Source organism: Leishmania donovani, chromosome 11 (genome assembly GCF_000227135.1).
Source record: "Leishmania donovani BPK282A1 complete genome, chromosome 11".
NCBI lineage: Eukaryota > Euglenozoa > Kinetoplastea > Trypanosomatida > Trypanosomatidae > Leishmania > Leishmania donovani.
This window is the reverse complement of record NC_018238.1, coordinates 323,767-346,789: the sequence shown is the minus strand read 5'-3', so window position 1 is coordinate 346,789 and position 23,023 is coordinate 323,767. Positions and strand designations below refer to the sequence as shown.

At 60.5% G+C, this 23,023-nt stretch overlaps 4 protein-coding genes across 4 annotated transcripts; all 4 read right to left on the bottom strand.

The window, feature by feature from the left end:
* Nucleotides 1–2,567: 2,567 nt before the first annotated feature.
* Nucleotides 2,568–5,711, bottom strand: LDBPK_110870 (kinesin, putative; the record flags this gene model as incomplete). Its single annotated transcript, XM_003859015.1, has 1 exon — nucleotides 2,568–5,711. One exon carries the CDS (start codon nucleotides 5,709–5,711, stop codon nucleotides 2,568–2,570), a length of 3,144 nt encoding a protein of 1,047 aa, XP_003859063.1.
* A 2,840-nt stretch (nucleotides 5,712–8,551) lies between these two features.
* Nucleotides 8,552–13,879, bottom strand: LDBPK_110860 (hypothetical protein, conserved; the record flags this gene model as incomplete). Its single annotated transcript, XM_003859014.1, has 1 exon — nucleotides 8,552–13,879. The coding sequence occupies one exon, from the start codon at nucleotides 13,877–13,879 to the stop codon at nucleotides 8,552–8,554; it is 5,328 nt and encodes a 1,775-aa protein (XP_003859062.1).
* Nucleotides 13,880–15,441: 1,562 nt separating this feature from the next.
* On the bottom strand, nucleotides 15,442–16,860 carry LDBPK_110850 (hypothetical protein, conserved; the record flags this gene model as incomplete). Its single annotated transcript, XM_003859013.1, has 1 exon — nucleotides 15,442–16,860. The coding sequence occupies one exon, from the start codon at nucleotides 16,858–16,860 to the stop codon at nucleotides 15,442–15,444; it is 1,419 nt and encodes a 472-aa protein (XP_003859061.1).
* Nucleotides 16,861–19,834: 2,974 nt separating this feature from the next.
* On the bottom strand, nucleotides 19,835–20,452 carry LDBPK_110840 (hypothetical protein, conserved; the record flags this gene model as incomplete). The annotated part of the gene is made up of 1 exon (XM_003859012.1): nucleotides 19,835–20,452. One exon carries the CDS (start codon nucleotides 20,450–20,452, stop codon nucleotides 19,835–19,837), a length of 618 nt encoding a protein of 205 aa, XP_003859060.1.
* Nucleotides 20,453–23,023: the final 2,571 nt, after the last annotated feature.

The window sequence follows — 23,023 nt, the reverse complement described above, 5'->3', positions numbered from 1 at the left end:
GGAGGGGGGGGGGTAGTGAAGGCACTTAGCTGCATGACGTGCTCCAGCGTCCAGTTCTACCCCACTCAGAGGGCGAATTGCGCTGTTGCTTGTATAGCAAGCTTGTCTGAGGAGCGCGTGAGGACTTCGATATCCTCAGCAAAGGAAGCATGGTGCAGTCCGGGTGTCTTGCTGAGTTCCACTCTCAGCGAGTCTACTACAATGATGAAGGGAAGAAGGTCCTTCGACAGGCCCTTGGGCAACCCCGCGTGTAAAGCTGTTCCTCGTTGATTTTTCCGTGTGGAAGCAAACACAGGCGGGGCGAACGTCCGCGAAACACATGATCCTGCGAGTACGGTATGGGTCGACGTTGAACCTCTTCAGCGCCATAGCCTAGCGCGTCGAACATCCGAGTGTAGAGTCCACAGACACTGCTCCCATCTTCATGCCTGGCCCGCGCTGCACTGCTTTGTGGAGGAGCAAGTCCACGGGGTCTGCGGTGGAGCGGTGGGGACGGAAGACGGACTGCTGTGGTTGGAGCGTGTCTCCCAGATGGCCGCGCAGTCGTCGCGAGGCAATTCGCTCGAGAAGCTGGCACAGATTGTTGGCCAGCGTCACAGGGCGGGGCGGAGTGAGGGTGTGGGACCACCATCGGCAATGTTCGGCATCAGAAAGGGCGCAAGGGTCCCTCCCCCTCTCTGTTTTCCATGTAGCAGCGACGCAGCCGGTGGTGACGCTCTGGTTGGAGATGTTGGCAAGCGCTTTTATGTGCCTTGCATCGTTAGTGGGATGAGCGCAGGACTTAGGGAAGAAAAGATCAAAAGCACCACGATTGCCACCAAAAAAAAAAAACGACACACATACACACACTACGTACACATACACGTATACATATGCACGCAAAAGAAGGAAGGAAAACGCCTATGCGCACCACATCACCCACACCCACGCAGACGCACCCGGTAATGTGCTCTGTCCGTTGACAGGATGTAGAGGAAGGAAGTTACCATAATACGAGATGGAAGAGTCCCAACTGGGCCACAGCCAGAGAAGGAAAAAAAAAGAAAAACAAAGGGGGGTGGCGATAGGAGGGGAGGAGGGGAGGAGGGGAGGAGGGGAGAGGGGAGGGATGAAGGAAGGAGGTCGGCAAGGCGCGCTTCTTCCTGGAAAAGTCACACACACACACAGAAAGAAAGCAAAAAAAAAGGTTTGATTTATTTTGTCATCCTCCTCCCTCCCCTCCCCCACCTCATCTTACCCCTGTTTGCGCTTTATTACACACTCCGTCGCGGCAGTTATCGCGATCATAGCCGTACCCTTACTCACGCCGTCCCTCTTGCTCCCCCGAGACCGTATTTGCGCCACTCCGTGAGCCTTTACATTCCGTCTATCGTCTCTTAGCCCACACCCACGCCCGCCCCTCATCGTTCGATCGTTCGGCTTCTTCGCGAGAGGCAACACTGAGCATGTGTCGTGCCTCTTACCCAGGCAGCACAGTACGTTTCTGCGTTCCCTTCTCGTTTCGGTATACAGGATGACCATATTTTTTATATTTTTTGAGGAAGAGGGGGCCTCTTCGCCTCTCTCCAGCGCGTGTGCGCGTCAACAAGTGTCATGGCAAGGCGAAAACAAAAACCAACGCAAACACAGACGGATGGACACACACCATACATAACTCACACAGAAAGAAAGCTCAGCAGCGAAATATAAAGTGTGGCTGTGCCATGTATGACGCACCGGTACGCAGGGAGAGAGGCAGACAGACAGGTAGACAAGCGAGGAGTCATCCAATTCTAAAAAAGGAGGAGCGATGTTCGAGTGTGTATGTGTATGTGTGTATGTGAAGGCGCTTCCCATGTGCTGCAGTGGTGGTGGTGGTGGTGGGACGAAGGGGCGTTGAGCCCGCAAAAAAAAAATGCAACAAGACACCCACACGTGTGCACGACATGCAAACGACCAACAAGAGAGGGAGGCATCGCAGCCACAGGAAGAGAAAGGGAGAACAAGGACGCAGGCCTGCTGCCCACATGATCAGAGACTGTACACATACACGCACACCTCCCCCTTTTTTCCCTTCTCTCCCCACCACCCATTTCTATCCGCGCCGCCCCCCTCCATATTTCCATACACTGCACCGGAGGGGGGAGGGCGAAGCGAGCACAACCACGGAGGGAGGGTAGGGAGCGCGCATCGGTCTAGTAGAAGCGAAAGGAAAAAAAAAAACAGAACATGAACAGAAATGCGTGCGCGTACGGCCTCCGCCCTCCACAGAAGAAAAAGAAAAACAAAGGAAAACGTGTAGCGAATCTCTGGGCGGAAAGCACACACACCGACAACAACGAAAGAAGCGGCGAACTCGAAGGTGAGCAAGGTGAAGGCGGAGAAAGAGGAGAGGGTGGATACTTCCGACGTTGTTAAAGAGCCACACGTGAATAGCGTTGTGTGCTCCGGAACAACGACAGGAGGAAGGCAGTTGAAAAGAGAGAGAAAAGGGAAAAAAGCGGACCAGTTGCACGACCAGCGCGTGCAGTGGACAGCCGTGCATCACCCCGATACTCACTCACGTCCTGTGCCACTATCGCGCGCTGCTAGCAGTGGCTCGAGGATACTTGTCCCCGACTGTTCGGAGACAGCCCATCGGAGAAGCATGTGCTGATACTCACCATGAGGTCATCCGTGAAGGAAGTGCGCGTGCGCGACTGAAGTGGCTGTTGGCCGTTCTCCTTGTTCACGCAATCGCTACCGTGTGTGTTCGGAGACAAAGTGGCGTTGTACTGCGGTAACGCAGGCGCCGCCGCTGCCGCGCACTCCAGCAGGCGCGCCACCGTCAGCTGTGGGGTTTTGTCATGGCTTTTTCGTGGACCATTGGCAGCCTTTTTCGTCTTGTGCGCGCCCGTCTCAGGTGTGGCAGTTCGACCCTCTGGCGAAACGTTGTAGCGTGACGGCGCAGACTCGCAGCTCACGTTGAGGCTGCTGCTATCGCTGCTGGAGGACGAGATGCGAGACGGGCTTCCCGCGGAGGTAAAGGTTGCCGCGGTGTCAGTAGCAGAATCCGATCGGCGCTGCAGCAGGACCCCTGAAGCGCCGGCCACGCGAGGGGTACTAACAGGAACGAATGTAGCCTGGGATCGGGCAAGTTTGCCTGCCTTCTTACTGGTGCGCTCAAACTTCGACGATGATGAAGGTGCGAAACCGAGCAGGTGCGGCGCCGCGCCACCGCTGGTGCGCTTCCTCTCCTGCTGAGCCTGCGCAAGTGATGGGCTGCAGTCTGCGTCGGGGCAAGATTGCATCGGGTTGATGGCGGCGAACTTGTTGCCTGTACTGCTGCTGCTCTGCCTCCTCTTGGCGGCACCGTTGGTGTTCGGCATGCTGCGACTGCTGCCGCTGTTCGCTGTCGCCTCCGAAGACGCCCGCGCAGCCGTCGGCGGTGACGAATTCACCTCTCCGCGACGGTTCGACCGTCCTCTAAGGCTAGAGTCTGCACTGTCCATAGCGAATGCAAGCGCCCGCAGCGCAGACGCATGGTTGCTGCGCACAAAGGCGAAGGAAGAAGCTGTGGTGGTGTGCCCAGCACCGGGACTGCCGACGGGCGTCTTCCTGTTGGCCCGATGCTGGGTAGCGTTCTGTGCGCCAGCGTGGCGTCGCGTCAATGATGCAGCGGCGGGGCCTGAGGCACTAGCTGCCTTAGGTTTGCGAGCTGGCCCAGCAGCTGGGCCTTGTGTACGTGACGCTGAGCGAGTAAACGGGAGCGGGGCGGAGACAGACCGCTGGAGCGCTTGCGCGCGCAGTGCGCCACCACCAAAGCTCTTTTTGGCGGCTGCTCCGTTGATGGTCCGAGGCGCGTGTCCGCCGACCGGTCCACTCGACGACGTCTTGTCTGCTACCGGGCATAGGCGCCTCTTGCGGCCTCCAGGTGGCGCCGTCGCTGTGTTTCGCGTCAAGCCCGTGAGACTAAACGTGCGCCCGAACGCTTTGGGGGCGTTTTTGTTGCCGGTTGCGGGGGCCCGGCCAAGGGGCTCATCGCTCGTGCATGCCTGCTGGGTTGAAGGGCGCCGCTCCGGACTACTAGTGCGGTCAGCCGCCTGCACGAGATGGCCGTGACGCGTGCGAACCCCCTCTGTGTTTTCGCTCGTATCCCTCTCGCTACTGCTGGTGAGATGCATCGACTCGGCGGTGGCCATCAGGTCGCGGAAATGCTCCGCGAGGTGATTCGAGCCACGAGTGCCGGCAGGCCCGCCGCCGCGAAGAGGACTGCAGCTGTTGCTGCGACCGGCCCGGTTCGTCGGACTCGGCGCCAGCGGCGGGTGCGCAAAGGGCATTGGCTGCGCAGGAAAGGAGAAGGCAGAGACCGATTTCAGCGGCGGCGCCTGCAGCGGCGATTTCACGGTCGAGTGCAACGCGGACTCGAACACGGTCGTCATCTGCGCGGTGGACGCGGTGGGCAGCAGCGCGTACAAGAGAGCCACGTTCGCCGTCTCGACCGCGGCCACGATGGCGTTGCCACTGTTGCTGCCGTTCATGGAGGACGTTGGCGAGGTCAGCTGGGCGAGGTGCGGACGAAGGCGCTGAATAGCCTCGACACACTTGCTCAGCGCTTCGGCGTATTCAGCCTGACGGTTGAGCAGCGAGCGGCATTCCTGGTGGTAGTGCGCGGCCAGGCACTCGGCCTCCGTGCAACCTTGGCGCAGACGTGCGTTGTCTAGCAGCAGCTCAAGCGAGGTGCCCTGACGCTCGCGCAGCAGCTCCTGCCGCGTGGCGGCGAACTGCCGATCCGCGTCGTCGAGCCGCTCTGTCAGCGCGGTCAGCTGGTGTGCTTGCTGAGCCTGCTCCGCCTCCATGGCCGAAATCATCTTGCGCAGGCCGGCGACGCCAATGCCGGTGGTGCCGTTGCCGTCCACCTCCCCCCGTGCGCGGCTGCCGGAGGCGTCGCTGACAAGAAACGTGGCAAGCCGCCACTGCTGCTCTCGCAGCTGCGTCTCCCTATCACGCTGGCGCTCCTGCGCCTCGCGCACCTCGTGGTAGAGGCTTTCCTTTTGAGCAGAGAAGTTTTTCAGCCTTGCCTCCAGCTCAGAGAAAAGCGGAGTGGTCTCCGAGAAGACAGACGGGCGAGCGGTGCGGCTGCTGAGGGACGGGCGCGGCACGCTCCCGCCCTGCAGCACGTCGGCGCCACCGATCGATACGGGAGACTGGCATCCGTTCACGGACGGCGACGACGCTGCTGCACCGGCGGCTGCCGCAGATGGTGTGACAGTGCCTCGCGGCGCGCTCTTGGCAGGCCACGAGGGCAAGGCTGGCACTGATGGTGTGGGCGCAGGGCTACTGTGGCTGCGATTGCCAGTGCTGAGGGCAGCAAGAGGGCTGTTCGACGTCGATGGCGACGCCCCCTGTCGAATGTGCAGGGTCAGCGAAGGACTCTCGCTGCCAACGACGCTGCTCTCGGTCGCTGGCACCGCGTCAGCACGCTGAGACTGGTTCCCTTCGGCGCTGCTGCTATTGTTCGAGTCGTTGCCGCTGAGACCACTCGTGTACGCGGCGAGAGCAGACTGCGCGCGAGCAAGCTCCTCTCGCAGCTCCTCGATGAGCGCCTCCTGTGTTTTGGCTAGTTGACTCGAGTTGACGGCGAACTCGTTGCGGTGCGCCTCCACCTGGATCTCCTTCGCGTTCATCGCAAACTTCATCGTGTTCACCGTCTCCTCTGTGTGCTTCGTGCTCGGGCTCAGGCAGAAAAGCATCTGCGTGCGGCAGTTGCCGCCAATGCTGTCGCGCAGCAACCGTGTCAGCTTGGACCCACGGTAAGGAATAAAGATCTTGCCTCCGCCCTTGCCGCCTGTCTGCCGCCGTCGCACCTTCTGCTGCACCAGGCTCTGCACGACCGCACCGAGCGCTAGCAGCGACCGGTTAATGTTTCCGCCCTCGCGAAGACGCAGGCCCGTATTGCTGGTCGCGGCGGCGCGCTCAGAGCCCGCCAGATCCGCGAACTGAATCTTCGCGATAGTGACCGTCGACGTCAACGGCCTCTTTTTCCTCTTCGCCGCTTTCTTCGTTGGCGAGAACTCCGTGGCTGTCTCTGCCGCATCGGCGTCGTCATCCACCGCCGACGCAAAGCCCACGTCGCCAACGTTGGCGCAGGTATTACTGTGGCGCACCTCTACCTCGACAGTGATGATCGCGTGCGAGCGGCTCGACTGCGCATTAGCCCCGGTGGCGGCCACGAATCGTTGTGTGTGGCCGTGCTCGATGCTCCGGGCGAAGTCCTCGAACGTCTCGGGGAAGATATGTGTAAGCCCGCGAATGTGCAGCCCGCCGTTGTTGATACCGCCGCCTTCACCGGCATCAAAGCCGGCAGACGCAGAAGCCGTCGTGTCGGGTGCCTCGCGCACCTGAAGAGGGACTCGCTTCGCTTCTCGGCCCGAGGCACCAGCACCGCTGCTCGCCAAGGATTTCGCGCCACCGCTGCCTTCTCCCACCGGCCTGGCGAGCAGGTCAAACACATCCTCATTGTAGACCTCGAGAAAGCTGCACTTGATGCGCACGCGCTTGCCCTCCTCTTCCTCCAGTCGCTCCTTTTCAGCAAAGATGTCCTGGACGGCCTGGTACACAATACCCGCAGCGCTCATTGTGCTGCCAAACATGGTGTGCGTCTTGCCAGAGCCGGTGGCGCCGTAGGCGAGGATGGAGCCGTTGATGCCGTGGAAGATACCCTCTACGATGCGCTTGCACGACTGCTCGTACACCTCAATCTGCGAGGCGTGCGTGTTGAAAACCTGATCGACAGAGAACTGATATGGGCGAGTTGTGGCGCGCGTCGGCTGCGAGGCTGGTCCTGCCGGGCTCGCGTGCATGGATGCCCGTGCGTGGGCGCTGCCGTCAATGATGACGCAGTCTGGCAAGCATTTAATGCAGTTGTGCACCCTCGCATCTGCCCGCTCCTTTGTGGAGAGAGGGCGGACGCGCACAACGACACTAACTCCCTCATTGATAACAGCCTCATCACTGGCCGTTAGAGCCGGCTGCAGTGACGAGTTCAACGGCGACCCACTCATGGTGCCTGTTCACGGTGGCGCGCACACGGCGAGAAAGAGAGAGAGATGGGAGGAAAACAATAATACAGAGGATATAAACGATCAAGGATGAATGACGATGAGGTGTGGTGGCGAAGCGAACATCCGCGGATGCGCGAGAGAAAACAAACCTGGTGATGGACACAAGAAAACAGAAACACACAAGAGACAGATCGCCAGCGCCTTCCTCGCGTGCACACAGGCACACAAGCAAAACGTAAAGCGAGCAAGCAGAGCGAGAAGCGTGTTTCTCAGCAGCAAAACAGACGGAAATTACAGCGATCACAGCCAAAGGAGGGAGAAAGGAGGAGGGAGGTGGAGAAAGGGCCTCAAGGATGGGCAAGGCGCCACACGGTGCCTGCAGTCCCGAAATGGGATACCTCTCTCTCTCCCTCTGTGTGTGTGTGTGTGTGTGTGTGTGTGTTTATGTGTGTATGTGCAGGTGTGCGTGTAACGGTGCCCCCTTTCTTGTTCCAAGGTACGACTACTTCAGTGTGCGTGTGGTGTGCAGGTGGCAGAGAGAAACGGCAGGAAAGAAGACGAAGAGGCACACTTTGCAGCAGCGCCACAGGTGGTCCGTGTGCTGTGGATGCCGGCGATAGCATGGCATCTGCGGGACTGTCCAGCCATCCCCGCTTGTCCCCCTCCCCTCCCCTCCCCTCCCCCCCCCAGCACAGACATGCTCCTCCTCAGCGCCAGCGCGTTCCTCATCAGACGACGGCAAGGGCGCCACTGTCGAGAGAAGCGAAAAACCACGCACCGGATATGTCTGAGCGCACAGCGCTGACAGCCGAGCTCGATGCATGTTCGTGTGTTGGTGTTGTTGCGTTGACTCTGCATACGTTGTAGAGTGCCATGCCAGCACACAAAAAGTGAGAACAAGCGAGGTGGAGGGCCGCACAGAAGGAGCAAGGCAGACGGGGACGGTAATGCGTCGCGAGAGAGATTGCCTCGAATAGCACCCCCGCCCCCCGCCCCTCTTCTCTCCTCGGACGACATCCGCCAGCGCGTCGCTGTGCACCCCTCTTTTCCCCAGCCTTCCCCTCTTCTTTCTTTACTGGGAAGCGGCGGCAAGACCTTGCGTGCAACTCTTTTTTTCGGCCAACGCTGGATGCGCGAGAGACTGAGGCGCGATGAACGAAGGACGCCGTCACATGCACAACAGCATGCACCCGCGCGCAGGCATAAAAAAAAAAGACGGCGGAGTGATGGAGAGGGAGAACGCCACGTGGCACGTGCTGAGGAGCACAGGCCATCCAACAGACCACCCCCCCCCCACAGGCCGGCCACGCACATCATCAAAAAGCAACCAAAGGCAACGGCAAAGACGACGAGATGGGCGAGGTGCGTGGGGCGCGGCGCTCTCAAGCACTGGTGAAAGACGCACGCGTCAAGCACACACATGCCCTCCATCTCTCTATATATCTGTCCGTCTGTATGTCTGTCTGTCTATACGAAGAGCGTGTCTCCACACTCGAGGAGGCGTGCACGAAAACGGAGCGCGCAGGTGCCTACGCCGGGGCACGATCATACCGCACCCGCAGCTGATCTTTCGCGTACTGCAGTAGGTTCTCCATGTCGCACTCCAGCAACGAGGCACCCTTCGTCACCATCAGATCGGCGCCAGTGCCTTCATTGGTGATGCGTGGTTGCGGTTGCTGCGGGAGCCGACTGCAGTCCAGCGCACGGAGAGCTTCCTCTATGCGGCTGCGGACGACCTTCCAGCGCAGCTGCGCGATGGCCGTCTTGGTGAGTCCACAGAAGAGGTCATCGAGCGCTTCCTCAACGGTGAGACGCTGCAGTGCCGCCCGCTTCGCATTCCACTCCTGCGATGCAATCGCGGAGTCACTCAGCGGGTCCGAGTTGTTAGCGCTCTCCCCCACGGCTGGTTCAGTGCACTCGCGCTGCGGCATGCTGCCCTCATCCCCCTCAGCCACTTCATCCTCGCATTGCGGCCTCACCGGCGGCGAGAGAGAGACAGCAGCGCTCACCTCAGTTGACGGGGAGCGTGCGCGTTTCCTCAACGGAGACGGCGGCACAGCAGCAGCAGCAGCAGTCGTCACTCCGTATGGTGCTGCGGAGCTGGAGACGTGATTGATGTCTGTGGCGCCATCCGCTCCGCGAGAGAGGGCGGTCGACGAGGCGCGCGGAGTGGCCTGAAGGCTGCTGCCGCGGCTGCCGCTGCCCGCCCCTGCGGCGCCCCCGCTGACGGTGGGCATCCGAAACGGGGCATTGGCGGTTACACGCACGCCTTGGTCGAGGAAAACGGTCTCCAGCAGCTTTTGCGGGTTGGAGCGCGACGTGCGCACAAAGAAGGAGGGCAAGAGCACGGCACCGGGGTAGCGGCGAAGGTCCTCGGCCCGGCTCTGCCGCTGACCGAGGCACTCCAGCAGCACTCGACTCGCAAGGTCACACATCACGCGGCACGCATCGCTCCCCGGGGCCAGGGCGTCGTCTGACTGTTTGATCTTGCTGAGCAGCTCCACCACAAATCCAGCGCACTGCGTGCCGTGGCGGAGAAGCTCGCCGATAAGGAGGTGCCACACGCGCTGGAACCCAACGAACTGATTCTCCGCCTCCTCGCTCGCGTAGTACGGGTGGTGAGCGAGGAAGAGAACCAGAAATGGGATAGTGTACTCCCAGTAGCAGTAAAGCGCCGATGGCGATGAGAGCGAGGCACCTTGACTCACCTGTTTTGCCCGCAAGTGATCCCCGACAGTCTCCACCAGCCCACGGAGTCGGTGATAGGAGCTCTTCGAGTCCTCGCTGATCGCAGTCAGCAGCAACAAGGCAGCCACCCGCATGTCGCAGGTGCGGTGCAGAAGATGACCTGCGAGCTTCGCCTGCACAGCGTGACGCACATGCGCGCTTTCTTCCACAGAGAGAACCACAGAGACAGCCAGCTCCCTGCCGATGTCCGGTGTCGGCGTCAGCAACAGCTTCACAAGCTGCTTCTCAAGCGCGATTCGACAATGACAGCTGCCGATGCTGGCTGGCCCACGCCGCCCCGACGCCACCGCCACGGAGGCTTTGTAGCCTTTCAGGAGCGCATCTACTGCGCATATCACGGCGTTGGCGCGGCTGGCGACACCGGTGCTACTGCCACCAGCGTCCGAGGACTTGGGGCAGCTCAGCACCAGGGCCACCATGGCCTTGGCCGACCCATCCACGATGGCTGCAGTGACTGGCATATTGGTGCTCACAGGCGAGGAGGAGCGGGCACCGCAGGCCGGCATTGTTGCTGCCGCGGTGGTGTTCGCCGCCGCGGCAGACGCGGTCGCGAGAGCCTTGAGCCTCGACTGGCCCGCCTTACCGCACACGTCCTCCACAGCGGCGACAAGCAGCGAGGAAAGGGACAGCAGAAGCGCCGGTAGTGGTCCTGCATCCGTTTCGGTGGTGGCCGCCGCTGTAGAGGACGCTGTAGAGAGCAGCAGCAGCGCTGCACCCGCTGCACGCGAAGTGCGGTCGTCGCTGCCGCTGCCACCGCCGCAGCGCGCAAGGGCCTGGACGCTCGCGAGCCAAGCAACCGTCTTGACGTCGTTTATGAGCGCTCGCCCGCTAGCGAGGCGCTTCGCCAACTCCGACGCGAGGGAGTGTAGCGCAGCCGCTGCACTGGTGTTATAGCCAGGGACTCTCAGCAGCGCCACTAGTGTGCGCGTCGCTTGCTTTGCCAGCTGCTTCACCGCTGAGAAGGCCGTCCCATCACGGCAGCTGTCGTTGTCCCGTGCAAACGCTGTAGAAGCGAGAGAGGATGGGATGGTCTGCTGCATGGGTAGTGACGCGAGCGCCATCGCGCGAAGGGTGGCGATCAGTGAGTCGTGCAGAGCAGAAGTCGCAGCGGTGGTCGCAGTGGTGTTTCTGTCCGCCATAGTGGCGGTGGCGGTGGCCCATTGCTGCAGCGCTTGCAACAGCAGCCCGCACCAGTTCGGCGGAGGTCCCACGGATTGCTTCGCGGCGGCTTGTAGTGCCTCTACTAGCCCTTCAGTGCTCAACGCAGCGAACGACGGCGATGCGGCGGTGAGAAGCAGCAGCGCTCGCAGCGCGCCGGCGGCGCCGGCCCCATCCACTACAACTTCGTCGCGGGCACTGGTGTAGATGCTGCGGTGCAGCCGCTGCATCAGCCCTGCAAGGTGAGCGGGTTTCACGGCAAAGACCATCTGTGGCATCAGCGTCTGCTTGACAAAAGCGAACTCGTCGGCGCTGATACGACCGTGCAGCGAGCACAGAAGCCCTTTACGCACCTCCACCCAGTCCGTGTGGGCCGCGTCGCATGCGCGCAGCAGCGCACGCCGCACCGTCTCGTCCTTGGCGCGAAAGAGAGCATCCCACTCTCCCTTGCTCGCCCCTGTCGTCTCCTGGAGGAAAGTGAGGAGGCGATGGATCGAGTGGATGCGCTGCTGACCCTCGGCGGACTTGACGTCACCGTTGCTCTCCTTCACCGCTGCGTGAAACTCGAACAGCCGCCGGATGGCAAGGCGCAATTGCGGCTTCTTCTCCGAAAGGCGCAGGAGCTGCGCAAAGTGGGCAGAATCGACGTGCTGGCAGAGCTGCACGAGGGCATCCACGTAGGCCGACACCGCCGCCGCCGCCGATGCAGTGCTGGGGATGCTCGTTGTGGTGAGCACACCACCGCCAGTGACAGCTTTTGTCGAGCTGGCCGACGCACCAAAGCCGAGCAACGCATCGCCCTCGTCGAACTCGTCCCCGCCTGGCGGGTGCTGCTGAGACAGCTGCTTCTCCTCAAGGGCGTTTCTTTCAAAATCGAGCAGGGCAGGCGTTTTGGTGAGCGGAAGCGCGGCTGGAGACGTCGGCGACAACCACTGAGTCAGGGTGGCCTGAGTGGCCGCAGCGGCGCACGTGGCCGAGGTGGGCGACAGGCAGGAAAACGGGGCCGGCAAGAGACCCTCGACCACCGTCTCTGCTGTCAACGTTGCTGGCGCTGTTGACGACAATGACGATCCGGCGTCGATGCGCACTGCATCCAGGACCGCGTTCGGTATCCATACGAGGCGGTATTCGCTGTACAGCCGCGTCAGCCCGTCCACCGCGGCGCAGCGGACGCGGCGGTTCTTATCAAGCGCGCGCAGGCCCAGCGTCTGCGCGAGGAAGTTGGAGGGGCTGCGCGTGAGAGAGGGTGTTGCCTGCTGTCCTCCGCGAAGATCCCTGTTGTCGATGCTTTCTGAATGGGGTGTTGGTTGTAGCAGCAGCGGAGCCGCCAGCGCCGCCTCGGTCACTGAGGCAACCGCCTGCCTGCGCACAAGGACATGCGGATCGGCGAGCAGCCGCTCCCAGCAGGGCTGGAACGCCTTCCAGAGGTCCTGCTGCAGCGACTGCATACGAGACAGATTGGTGGATAAGCCAATCGCGTGACGGTCATCACGGTCGGCCCCAGGCCTCGCGTGGTTGCCGAAGCGCTGGAGCAGCATTGTGGACAGGCGGACAGCTTCCATGCGAATGTTGGGCTTGACATCGAGAAAACGATTCAGTAAAGGGCCCATGAAAGCGGCTCTGTAGGACCGGACCGCCGCCTCATTCGCAGCGAAGGCAGCGCTGAGGCCGCGCAGCAGCAGTAGGCGCACCTCAGGGCAGGTGTGCTCGAGATGCGGCGCGAGAGCGGGAAGCAGCTGCTCTGCTAAGTCGACGTGCAGCTCTATCAGCGCTACGAGCACCTCGAGCACGTGTGCCATGACCTGCAGGCCTCGACGCTTGTGAATCAGCTGCGCCTCCTGCGGCGCCTTTGCTGTCCTCATCCGTGGCTGCTGCCGCCGCTGCTGGTGCGGCTCGTCCTCGTCCGTGTCGCTTCCGCGGCGCCTTTCCTCGCCCTCCAGGTCTTCGTCCTCAGACTGAAGCGCTTTGGATGCAAGCACCTCAGCAAGGCCCTCTTCAAACTCCCCCATGGCCCACGTCGCGATGGCCGGTTGCAGCATATCCATCTGCTCCAGCAGCAGGCGGGTCGTGATGAGAGCGCCACTGCTGCCGCAGTGCGCTGGCAGGTGCCGATTCTGTCGCGCGCTTGGGGCGCAAGCGGAGAAGGAAGACGACGATGACGCGGACAGAGACATCAGCCTTAGCGTGGGTGATGCTACGACCAGCTCATCCAGGAGTGGCACCAGATGCGCCGGTGTCACGACGCTCGTGCAGCAAATGATATCGCGAAGAACCTGCGCCATCTCACCGCAGGTGGCAGTGCTTGTCGGAGTGCCGACGCTGCCGCGGTTCCCCAGCTCGCCCGCAGGCGCAGAGGAGGCGCAACGGACAGCCTCGAATACCCACCGCAGCGCCTGCTGCGTCTCCTCCGACGCCAGGCTGCAGTGAGGCAGGAGGTGGCGAAAGATGTGCGCCGCGGCAGCACGCTCAATCAGATACGCCACGCGTTGCAGCGACGGGCGCTGATGCGCCGCTGATGACGGTGACGCGTTCATAGGATAAGACGGAAGCCTGGCAAAGCAGGTGCAGATGCAATGCAGCACGTCAGCGCAGCGCTCCCGCGGAAAAGGCAGCGATTCCGCTCCCGCCGTCTCGAGACCGTCGACGGGCTGCGTGTAGTTGGTGCTGCCGCTGCTCCCGGAGCTGGCGTACGTAAGTGTGCTGTCGCCGCTGTGTCGCCGCTGTCGGTGCTGGTGCTGGCGCTGCTGCAGCTGCAGCTGCTCGTGATGTATGCGTACAGCATCGCACAAGAGACAGCCCACGAGTTGCGAAACGTCAGGGATCGGGCTTGAGAGCAACCGAGGCGTGAGCAGTTCCTCGACATAGGTGGCCGAGAAAGGGGTGCTGCCCGGGCATGGGGCCGTTGACGGCGCCGCCAACGAAAACCCGCGCACCGAGTCATACGCGTTCATGAGATAGGAGAGCAGACGGCTATCTGGGGTGGCTCGTAGCTCGTCAACAGAGAGGCTGGCGTGTGTGGGTGATGGCGGGAGTGACGACACGGCCGCTGCTCTCCTTCCCTTCGGCGCTGCCGCTGCTGCAGCAGCTGTGCCCTTCGAGGCAAGCGAGCGGGACGCTGCGGGCATGGTGGTTCTCGCGGTCAAAAGGGTGAACCTTCCTGCAGTGCACGTATTTCGGTAGGAGGTGGTGGCTGCGTGTGAGCGCGTAGAATGGAGGGGGAGGGCCTCGCAGCGACGCAACGCAGTGCCGGGCGGTAAGTCTATGTTAAGACAAGACTACGTGAGAGAAGGGAGAAGCGCGTAGTGAAAGAGACAACACAGCACACAGTGGGGTGGGTAGTTGAGCGGATGTGTGTGTAGGGGGGTTGTACTTTTAGTTTGTCGGCGCTTTCTGTTTTGAAAGGTCTATATATGCTCTGTGAAGGGGTTTGAGCACCAGCAGGGCTCTCTGTATGGGCAAATTTGACTTGTATCTTCTCGGTCTATGTGTGCGAACGCTGACGAGCTAAGTTCAGCAAGGGGGTGTCTCTGCCCTTCCCTTAGCGCAGGCGCCGCGCGCGTGTAGTGCAGCTGTGCTGGCGTAGTCAGAAGTCAAGTGCCGAATCTAAAGGCTCAATAAAACCAATAGACGCAAGAGTGTCGGAGGAGGCAGAGAGATGATTAATGGAGATGTGTATGTATGTGTCTGTGTGCACCGTGCTGTGCTGTGCGCATTACCGATCCCTGTGAGCCTCCGTGAGTCTCCTACAGTTCTGCGGCCCACATCCCTTGCCGCATACCCGAGGCGAGGGTGGGATGAGAACGATCCTCGAAAAAGATAAAAATCCGCGCGAGGGAGAAGCAAGACACAGACAGACAGACACAGAGACACTTCTCGCCGAGACAAGTTGCACATACGGGCGCAAAAACTCGTGCATTCACGACGGCAATACACAGGACCGCCTCACCCCCACACCCACAGCATGAACCGTCGCATCAAGGCAACGCCCATACAGCCAAGTCATCCGCGGCAAAAAAAAAAAGATGCGTGGCCTCATCCACATGCAAACGCCGCGAAAAGAAAAGGCAGTAGAGGAGGAGAAAGACGCGAGCGGCTGGTCGGGGTAGGGGGAGAAACTTCAAAGAATAAAAACGTATCCTAGGAGGAGCGCGCACGGTGCACAGGCACATGCAGATGAGCAAGACAGACACAACACGCGCATGCGAAGCATAGCTAAATATCCTCGCTTCTCTCTTGTTACACTTTCTCGGCCTCCCAACCACTGTTGCGAGGCGTCCTTTTCGCGTTGAGAGCACAGCACGGCGCGATCCATCGAGAGCGGAGCTGTTGGGGTATGGGGAGGTCATGCACAGTGAAGAAGGCAGAGAGGGTGGAAAAGGAAATTCCGCAAGGGTGCGCGCCCTTGGTGCCACTTCGACCACTGTTGCGGGAGCACCATACAGAGCGATACCTTGTTCGTGGCAACTCTGCTTTTCTTCTTGTTCGTTTTCCTACTTCCGTGGCTTGGCTGTGACTACGTCGTCTCACAAAATTTCGTGGCTGCGCGCAGCACGAGGTGCTCCGCCTCGGACGCATCACCGCGCCACTCCGCCGCCGGGGTGCCGAGGAAGCCGAGATGGCCGCCAACGGGGTAGCACACGTACACGGTGTACGGGTTTTCGCTGACGAGCGCGCGCCACGACGCATCTGGCACGAAGCCACCAGCCACGACGTCATTGCGATCTCCAATGCAGAGTATCGGCGTGCGGCAGCGCGGCAGCCAGAGGAGCGGCTGCGCCGCAGCGTAGTACTCCTGCGGGCTGTTGAAGCCGTTGTGGCTGGCATTGATGTATTTGTCGAAGGCGCGGATGGAGGTGAGGCGGTCGATTACCGGGCTGGGGCCCTCGAAAAGCATCTTCGAGTCCACGTTCGGCAGCTTCGCCAGCATTTCGCGGTTGTGCTTCGCGTACTTTCGCAGGCCCACGGCAAACGACTTCTCGTAGAGGCACCGGTACAGCAGCGTCGCCGACATGCGGTCCGCTTCGATCAGGTCGTACGGGCACGTCACTGTGACGAGGGCAGACACAGGGGTGTCCGGCGCCGCGCTGTTCGGCGGCAGGTTCGACCGCAGTTCGTTTTCTGCTGCTGCCATGCCCTGCTCGCCGAGATACTTGATGAGCGTCACGCCACCGAGAGAGAAGCCGACCGCGATGAGGGGGACCGGCCGCGGGGTGCCGAGGCGCTCCTGGACTTGCTTCTGCTGCAGGTAGTGATGCAGGCAATACCGAATGTCCTCGGTGAAAGTGGCGCTGAAGAGGCGCGGCACCTCCAGCGGCGTTGTTCCCATGCCTCGGCTATTGAGCACGCACACAGCGAAGCCGGCCTCCACGGACTTGACGGCGAAGTGGCGTACGTAGTTCGTCGTCGAAGCATTCAGCAGCCCCGGCACAATGAATATGAGACCCTTGGCCTGTGGCGCGCGGCCCTTAGCAGAACCGGTAGAACCGGCGAACGGAGACGTCGCCGCCGTTGCCGGGGTGGACGACGTCGGGTCGGAGGACGGCGGCGGGTAGAGGTAGTCCATGTTGACGTGCTGCCCCTCGTAGCTCTCGACCAGCTCCCGCTCATATGGTACACGCGGGCCGCTGCGCATGGCCGCTAGGATGGTATGAATGTGTCCATTGTAGAGCGGAGCGTGGTAACGAAGCGGCGGCTGACCCGTCAGCGGCAGCCCAAAACGCCTCCGCAGCCGGTAAGGGTCCTTCTCGTTGGCGATAAGGGTGACCTCCCGCTCGTCCGGGGGTTCGGCTACGAGCTTCCCACGCGTGAGCCGGCTCACTAGCCACCGCGGCCAGCGCGACAGCGCGCCGAACACAAGGCGTGGAAGCCAGTAAAAAAACACGTGCACAACCACGTGCTTCACGGCGAAGGAGACGCGGTCTGTGAAACGCATATGGTGAATCGAGGAAAAACAGAGTGGCGTCGAAACAATAGAAGGAAAAAGAGGACGCTTCAGCGTCCTGCGCCGCGCGCGCGACTGCCCCCCCCCCCTAGTAGGCTCGGATGCCTCTCTCCGCTGCGTTCGCTATGTCGCTGCGCGTATACGCGGGCCACCTCCCTCTCTGAAGACGGCGCGCTGACGCCCACACAAGCGTCACAACGAAGAAGTGTGTGAATTAATACAAATGAGGGGATGTGCGCGCGTGTGTGTGCGTGTGTGTGCGTGTGTGTGCAGGCGTGAGGGAGGGGTGTTCAACAATGAACCCCCATGTGGGCTTGCTTTTCTCTCTCAGTTTCCTAGAACTCTGCTTGTGCACAGCTGACTACCTCCTGCTCGCGAGTGGAAGCATAGCGGTAGCAGAAAGGGTGAGGTAGAGACCAAGAGAGAGAACGAGGGGAGGGGGAAAGAGTGGCGGTAACCGGGCAGACGCATCGCCGATGTCTACCTGATGGGGTAGGGAAGAGGCGTGTTGGAACAGCGACTCGACAAGCGCGTTTTTTTTCTTCCGTACGAAGATGCCGTTGCCGATGTTCCGCCACGGAGGACATCCGCAGCGCCCCGTCTTGGCAAGACCTCGAGCCCCTCTCACTCACTCATTCACACTATCTCCCGCGTTACGTCTCTGGCACCTCTGGAGGGAGGAACGCGGACCGCCCTTCCTCTTTCGTCGCAGTGCAGGGTTTTCTCGGCCGCGCACATGCGTGTGCCGTGAGGCGGTTCGACTCGTTGGTCGCATGTTGAGAACAACGAGAGGGGTGCTCAGGGGGGTGGAGGGAGGGCAGATATGATGTGCGGGTGATGCGATTCTTGGGGCTACGATGAACAGCAGCAGCAGCAGCAGCACGCGCATATGGATGCGCACGGCAAGGAGATAGGGAGATACGGCGGGGGTCAATGAGACGCGCACACGCAATGGAAGAGCCCCATGGCAGGTCTTCACAGGGCCTCTGCATGAGAGGGCCATCTGACGTACTTTCAGGAGAGCCGCCACCGCAGCTGGCAAGCAGGGTATGCGCACCATGTCTGCTGGTGATGATGTCGGCACCCACGCCTTCACGGCCGCAGCAACGCTTTGCGTCCGAGCGTCTCCGTCTCTCTGCCATTCAACACGAACGCAAACGCCCCCTCCTCCCCCCCCTCCTGGCCCGCCACACGCCCCCCCCCATCGCGTCGCGCGAAGCAGCCCTCGGCACGCGCGTCACAGCAAGGCGCCGACTTAGTCATCCGAGTACAGCCCCCGCCTCGAGCACGGCCCACCACTCGCCCCGCAGCAGCTCCCCCATCATTCCCGGTGGGACACGCTCGAGTCGCACGGGCACACTGCTCATCATATAGACAGTAAAACCATGTGCACGGTCGCAGGTCTCTCCGACGCAGCGCCATCCAGAGCCTGAACCTGTCACCACGAGAGGTCGGTCGGTGTTGGCAGGGATAGGAGTGTGGTTGTACCTGGCCTCCTCACAAACACATTGAGGGTGCAATGGACTGTGAGATGCCACGCGTTGAGGGGTGTTGTGCCCCCTCCCTACTGTCATCAGGGACAACAACACTCCTGAACAACAAAAAAAAAGGTCAGCGCATCGCCCCTTCGCATCCGGATGCAAGTACCGTCGGAGACGGCGGTAGTGGAGAACGCCGCTGGCACAAAAGCCAGCGAGAGGCGCATATCGGAAAAAAAAACTTTCAAGGAAGCCGTGCCACAGGAACGGGCGTAAAACGCAGGATGCAGCGGAGAGGCGGACGAAGGATGCGCATGCAAGTGACGCCGGTGAGCCGCGTACATTTTTGTGAGATATGCCTGGACGTGTGACGCGAGTAGCGCCTGGGCTGATGAGTCATTCGAGGTCGCATATCGCGTTGCGCTGCACCTCCGCGATCAACCGCACCATCACCCCCCCCCACGCACGGCGACCAACGGATGCCATCACAGCCCTCACACGCACAAAGCCAGACACGCAGAGAGAGAGAGAGGTAGAGGTAGAGCTAGAGCTACGGACGGTGGAGCTAAGCACAAGGTGTTATCACCGGCACCAGCACACCATCAAGGAAAAGGTAGATATGCCAGTCACGGGCAAAGAAAAAGTGAGGTTGGCAACGCTTGAGAGGGAGACCGAGACACACGCATACACAGACAGAGAGAGAGGCGCAGTGAAAAGGAGAAGGCGGTAATGGTGCGCGCATCCCTGTGAGAAAGCGAGGGAGCACACAAGAAAAAAAAGAATCACACGGGTACGCAAAGGTCGCAGAATGCTTGACGCAAGCGTCGACGCACACGTCTACCTTGCGTATGCAGCGCCCAAGCTCCACCTCTCTATCGTCGGCGCCATGCACTCCCTACAACTATGCCCTCTCCATCCTCCCGTCTCATTCCTCCCGTCATGATCTAGCCAGAGCACCATCATCGCAGCAGCCCACCAAGACCTTCGCTAGAGACCATCCTGCGCGCACGCACATATATATATATATATATGCACAAATATGTCTCGTTGTTGTTCCGAAATCGACTCTCACGCGTTCTTCTTCGCTTCTGCAGCCAGCGCAGCTCGGGTTGTGGAGGGCCACAGTTGGGGGACGTTGGCCGCTACGGCGCAGACCTGCGGCGTGCGGGAGTGGCGAAGGCGGCGGAAGTTGCTGGTGGCGGCGTAGTACGCCTCTGCACCAGGGAAGCCAAAGTGCGGCCCCGTGATGAGCTCGTCAAAGTCCTGCGCGGTGCGTCGCCGCCCATCAAGAGTTTCTTGCCAATGCCGGGCACGTTCTGCAGTACGTTTTTGTGTCGCTCGTAGTAGGCGCGAAGTCCCTTATGCAAGGCGGAGTCGTAGAGGAGCTTGGTCAGCGGCATCCGCAGCGCCGCCGCACCGTCGCTCACGTTGTGTGGAGAGGTGATAGTGTAGACAGCGTCGAAACCGCTTGGCGCCTCTGCCTCGCCCTACTCACTTACGTAGTTGGTCAAGATCAGCCCACCAAGCGAGAAGGCGACGCCGATGATCGGCGCGGCGCCTTTATGATGGCCGCTGCTCTGCAGCGATGGTATGCGGCGCAGCAGACGCTCCTGCACCTTTTCACGTGTCATGTGTGCTTGCATGATGTGGGGCAGGTCCTTGGTGAAGAGCGCGCTGAAGATTTGCGACCTCTCTAGGGGAGTGTCCGCCATGCCGCGCGCGTTCAGCACACACGTGGCCATGTTTGCCCTCAGCAGCCGCCGTGCCATGCGGCGCACGTAGAACTCTTTCAAGCTCCCCGTTAGCCCCGGCAGAATGATGACCAGCGCGCGGACGCGCATGGCGGCAGCATCACCGTCTGCCGTCGCGTCAGCTGCCTCCGCGTCTGTCGGCAGCCACCAGTCAAGGCAAGTGGGGTTGCCGTCGTAGGACGGCGCAGTCTCGCGCTCCGGCGCGCGAAGATCGATGGGCGGCCGAAACGCGCCACGGATAGTGAGCACGTGGCCATTGCACAGCGGACCGTTGTACCGCGGCCTTGAGGCTCTGTCGCGATGCAGCACAGGGTTTGACAGCTGAGCCTCTGTGACCCCTAAGCGGCCCCGCATGCAGGCGCGCGGTGGCAATGCGCTGCTTCCAGTCGGGCCGAGAATTCGCACTCGCCGCTCTTCGCTTGGGTCGTGCGTGAAGAGGCTGGCGCCGAGAGAGCCAGAAGTGGCCACCGCACACACACACACACACACACACAATCCACAGCCAACGCGGGAAGGCGTTCAGCAGCACGTGGACGGCCACGTCAGTGCAGGTAAAAGCAGCCGTGTACAGCGTACGGCGCAAAACAATATACGCGCCACATTGGAACGGAATCACGCCGATTAAAGTGAACGTTCAAGGCGGAAATATGATGAGTTCATCGCTGCCTTCCCGCCCTCCCCTCCTCGCAACGTAGAAGGTGGTGATGAGAATGCGTACTCAGTCGCTGCACGTATGTCCGTGTGTACCGGTGTAAGAATGATATAGCAGCGGGGCTTGGCGCCCCGTGGTACCACGGCACACAAGCGCGTGTCTGTACAAGATGATGATGTGCGCACGCACCTGAGGAAAGAGGAGCGAGGACAGGAGATGGCGGAATGATGATAATGATGGTGATGGTAGTGGTGGCGTCTGTGCACTCATCAAAAAGAAACGAAAAGCGATATGAAGACTTGCTTTCGTTTCGGTGTTACGAGATCCGTGATGACAAGTGAGACGTACACGCATCGACGCACGCCAACAAAAAGGAAAGGAGATATGGAGGGTGAGGGGGGCAAGACAGGCGATTCGTTGAAGTAAGAGCTACAACAGAGTGCTTCTTTTCGTGTGTGGGGGGGGGGGGAGTGTTCCACGTTCTCAACGTCAACAGACGGAGAGTCCTAGCCGCGTCGACAGCAAATGAGGAGGGAGAAGGCGACGACAGTGCTGGCCTGGCTTTGGCTCGCAAAAGCCTCGGCGCCAGAAAGAGTGAGACAAACCACACAGAAACACCGTGCCTCACTCATCTCTCCTCCCGCCTCGACCGCTCCCTCTCACATGGAAACGTGAGCGGAGTGGTCGAGAGAGAAAGGTGTCGGTGCACACGAGCACACCTGCTCGTGAGGAGGAGGAGGAGCCCGCGTGTTCGTCCACAGCAAGTCTCTTGCAATGCATATATATATATAATTTTTTTTCTTCGCTTCTTAATCATTCAGGTCAAAAAGAAAAGGTAAAAAACGGTGGAAATGAAAACAAACATACCAACATGCATACACACACACAAACAGATACGCTGAAGACAGACACGCTCGCACCGGAGGTGTTTTCGTGTAATCGGGGACTGGGGAAAGTGCACCTATCTCTTTTTACACACGCATATGCATGCATACAATATACCCATACATGTGCGCACTCATATATATATATACCGAGATGTATTAGGATACTGAGTCGCAGTCAAGCACACATGCACACGCGCAGAGGGAGAAAGAGAGAGACTGACTGGAGATGATGTCGAAAAAGCTCAGCATCCGCCCCTCACAGTATGCGCATGTGTGCGCGTAGTTGCTCGTTGAGGAGGGCGTGTGCTGATGCAGCGGATGGTGTGATGCTTGTATGCGTGCGTAGAGGAGTTTGTGCCCATGCATCGCCGACCGACGGACTTACGAGGAGAAGTCAGTGCCGCCGGGGCGTGTGTGTGGGGGGGGGGGGAGAAGAAAAAAAAAAAGAAACAAAACACGCAGAGTCAGACAGAAAGCGCACACAAGGCACAGAAAAAGAGGGAGTCCACGACGCCAGCCATCATGGAAGAGGAAAAAAGACGCAGTGAGACCCGCGGAGCGGGCGAGAAAGCGAGCGCGAAGGCAGAGGTACACACAGAAAGAGAAAGAGGCAAGTGGAAGGTCGCGAGAGAAGCTAGCAAGGGGAAGTGGTGGTGGCGGGTAGTGGTGAGACACCAAGCACAGAAGACAGAAGGGAGCGAGAGACCAGGGGGATGAAGAACGGGGTCAGACAAGCACGCAGTCACATGAACCACAGAAACGAGAGGAGCTGCAAGGGGGAAGAGAAGGGTGTGTATGTGTGTATGTGTGCGCGCGCATCGCTGATGCGCGCCACTGGTGGGTTGCGGAGCCCTCCCTACCCACACCTCCCAGCCCCCGCAAACCGAAAACAGCGACAGTGGAGTGAAGGGGGGGGGGGCAAAAATGCGTGCATGAAGAGGATGTCTAAGCGAGACCGTACACCCACGTGAAGCGTGCGCGGAGGGCGTGGCGGGAGGGCTTGGCGGGGAGGAGAGTGTGTAGCGCCAAGACAAAGAGAAAAAAAAAACGTACAGACTCAGGCAGGCCGGCAGACATATGCGCGCATCCTCCTCCTTCTGCGATCCTCTTGCTCTTCCACAGCGTGTACAGGTTGTGCGTGCGTGTGGTGTTTGTGTGTGCTCTCTCACAGCACCACGCCCTTCACCAAAACCGGCGATATGGCCCCCACCTCGTGGTATTATCGGTGCCTCTTTCCACCGCCCTGTTGTTCTGCGTGACCGGGTCTCCCGCGCTACACGCAGACATCGCCGCCCTTCTTCCGCCTCCGCTTCCGCAAAAATAAAAATACAAATGTTCCTCGTCTCTCACCATTACTGGATGACGCGGCTAAGCACGTAGACTCCT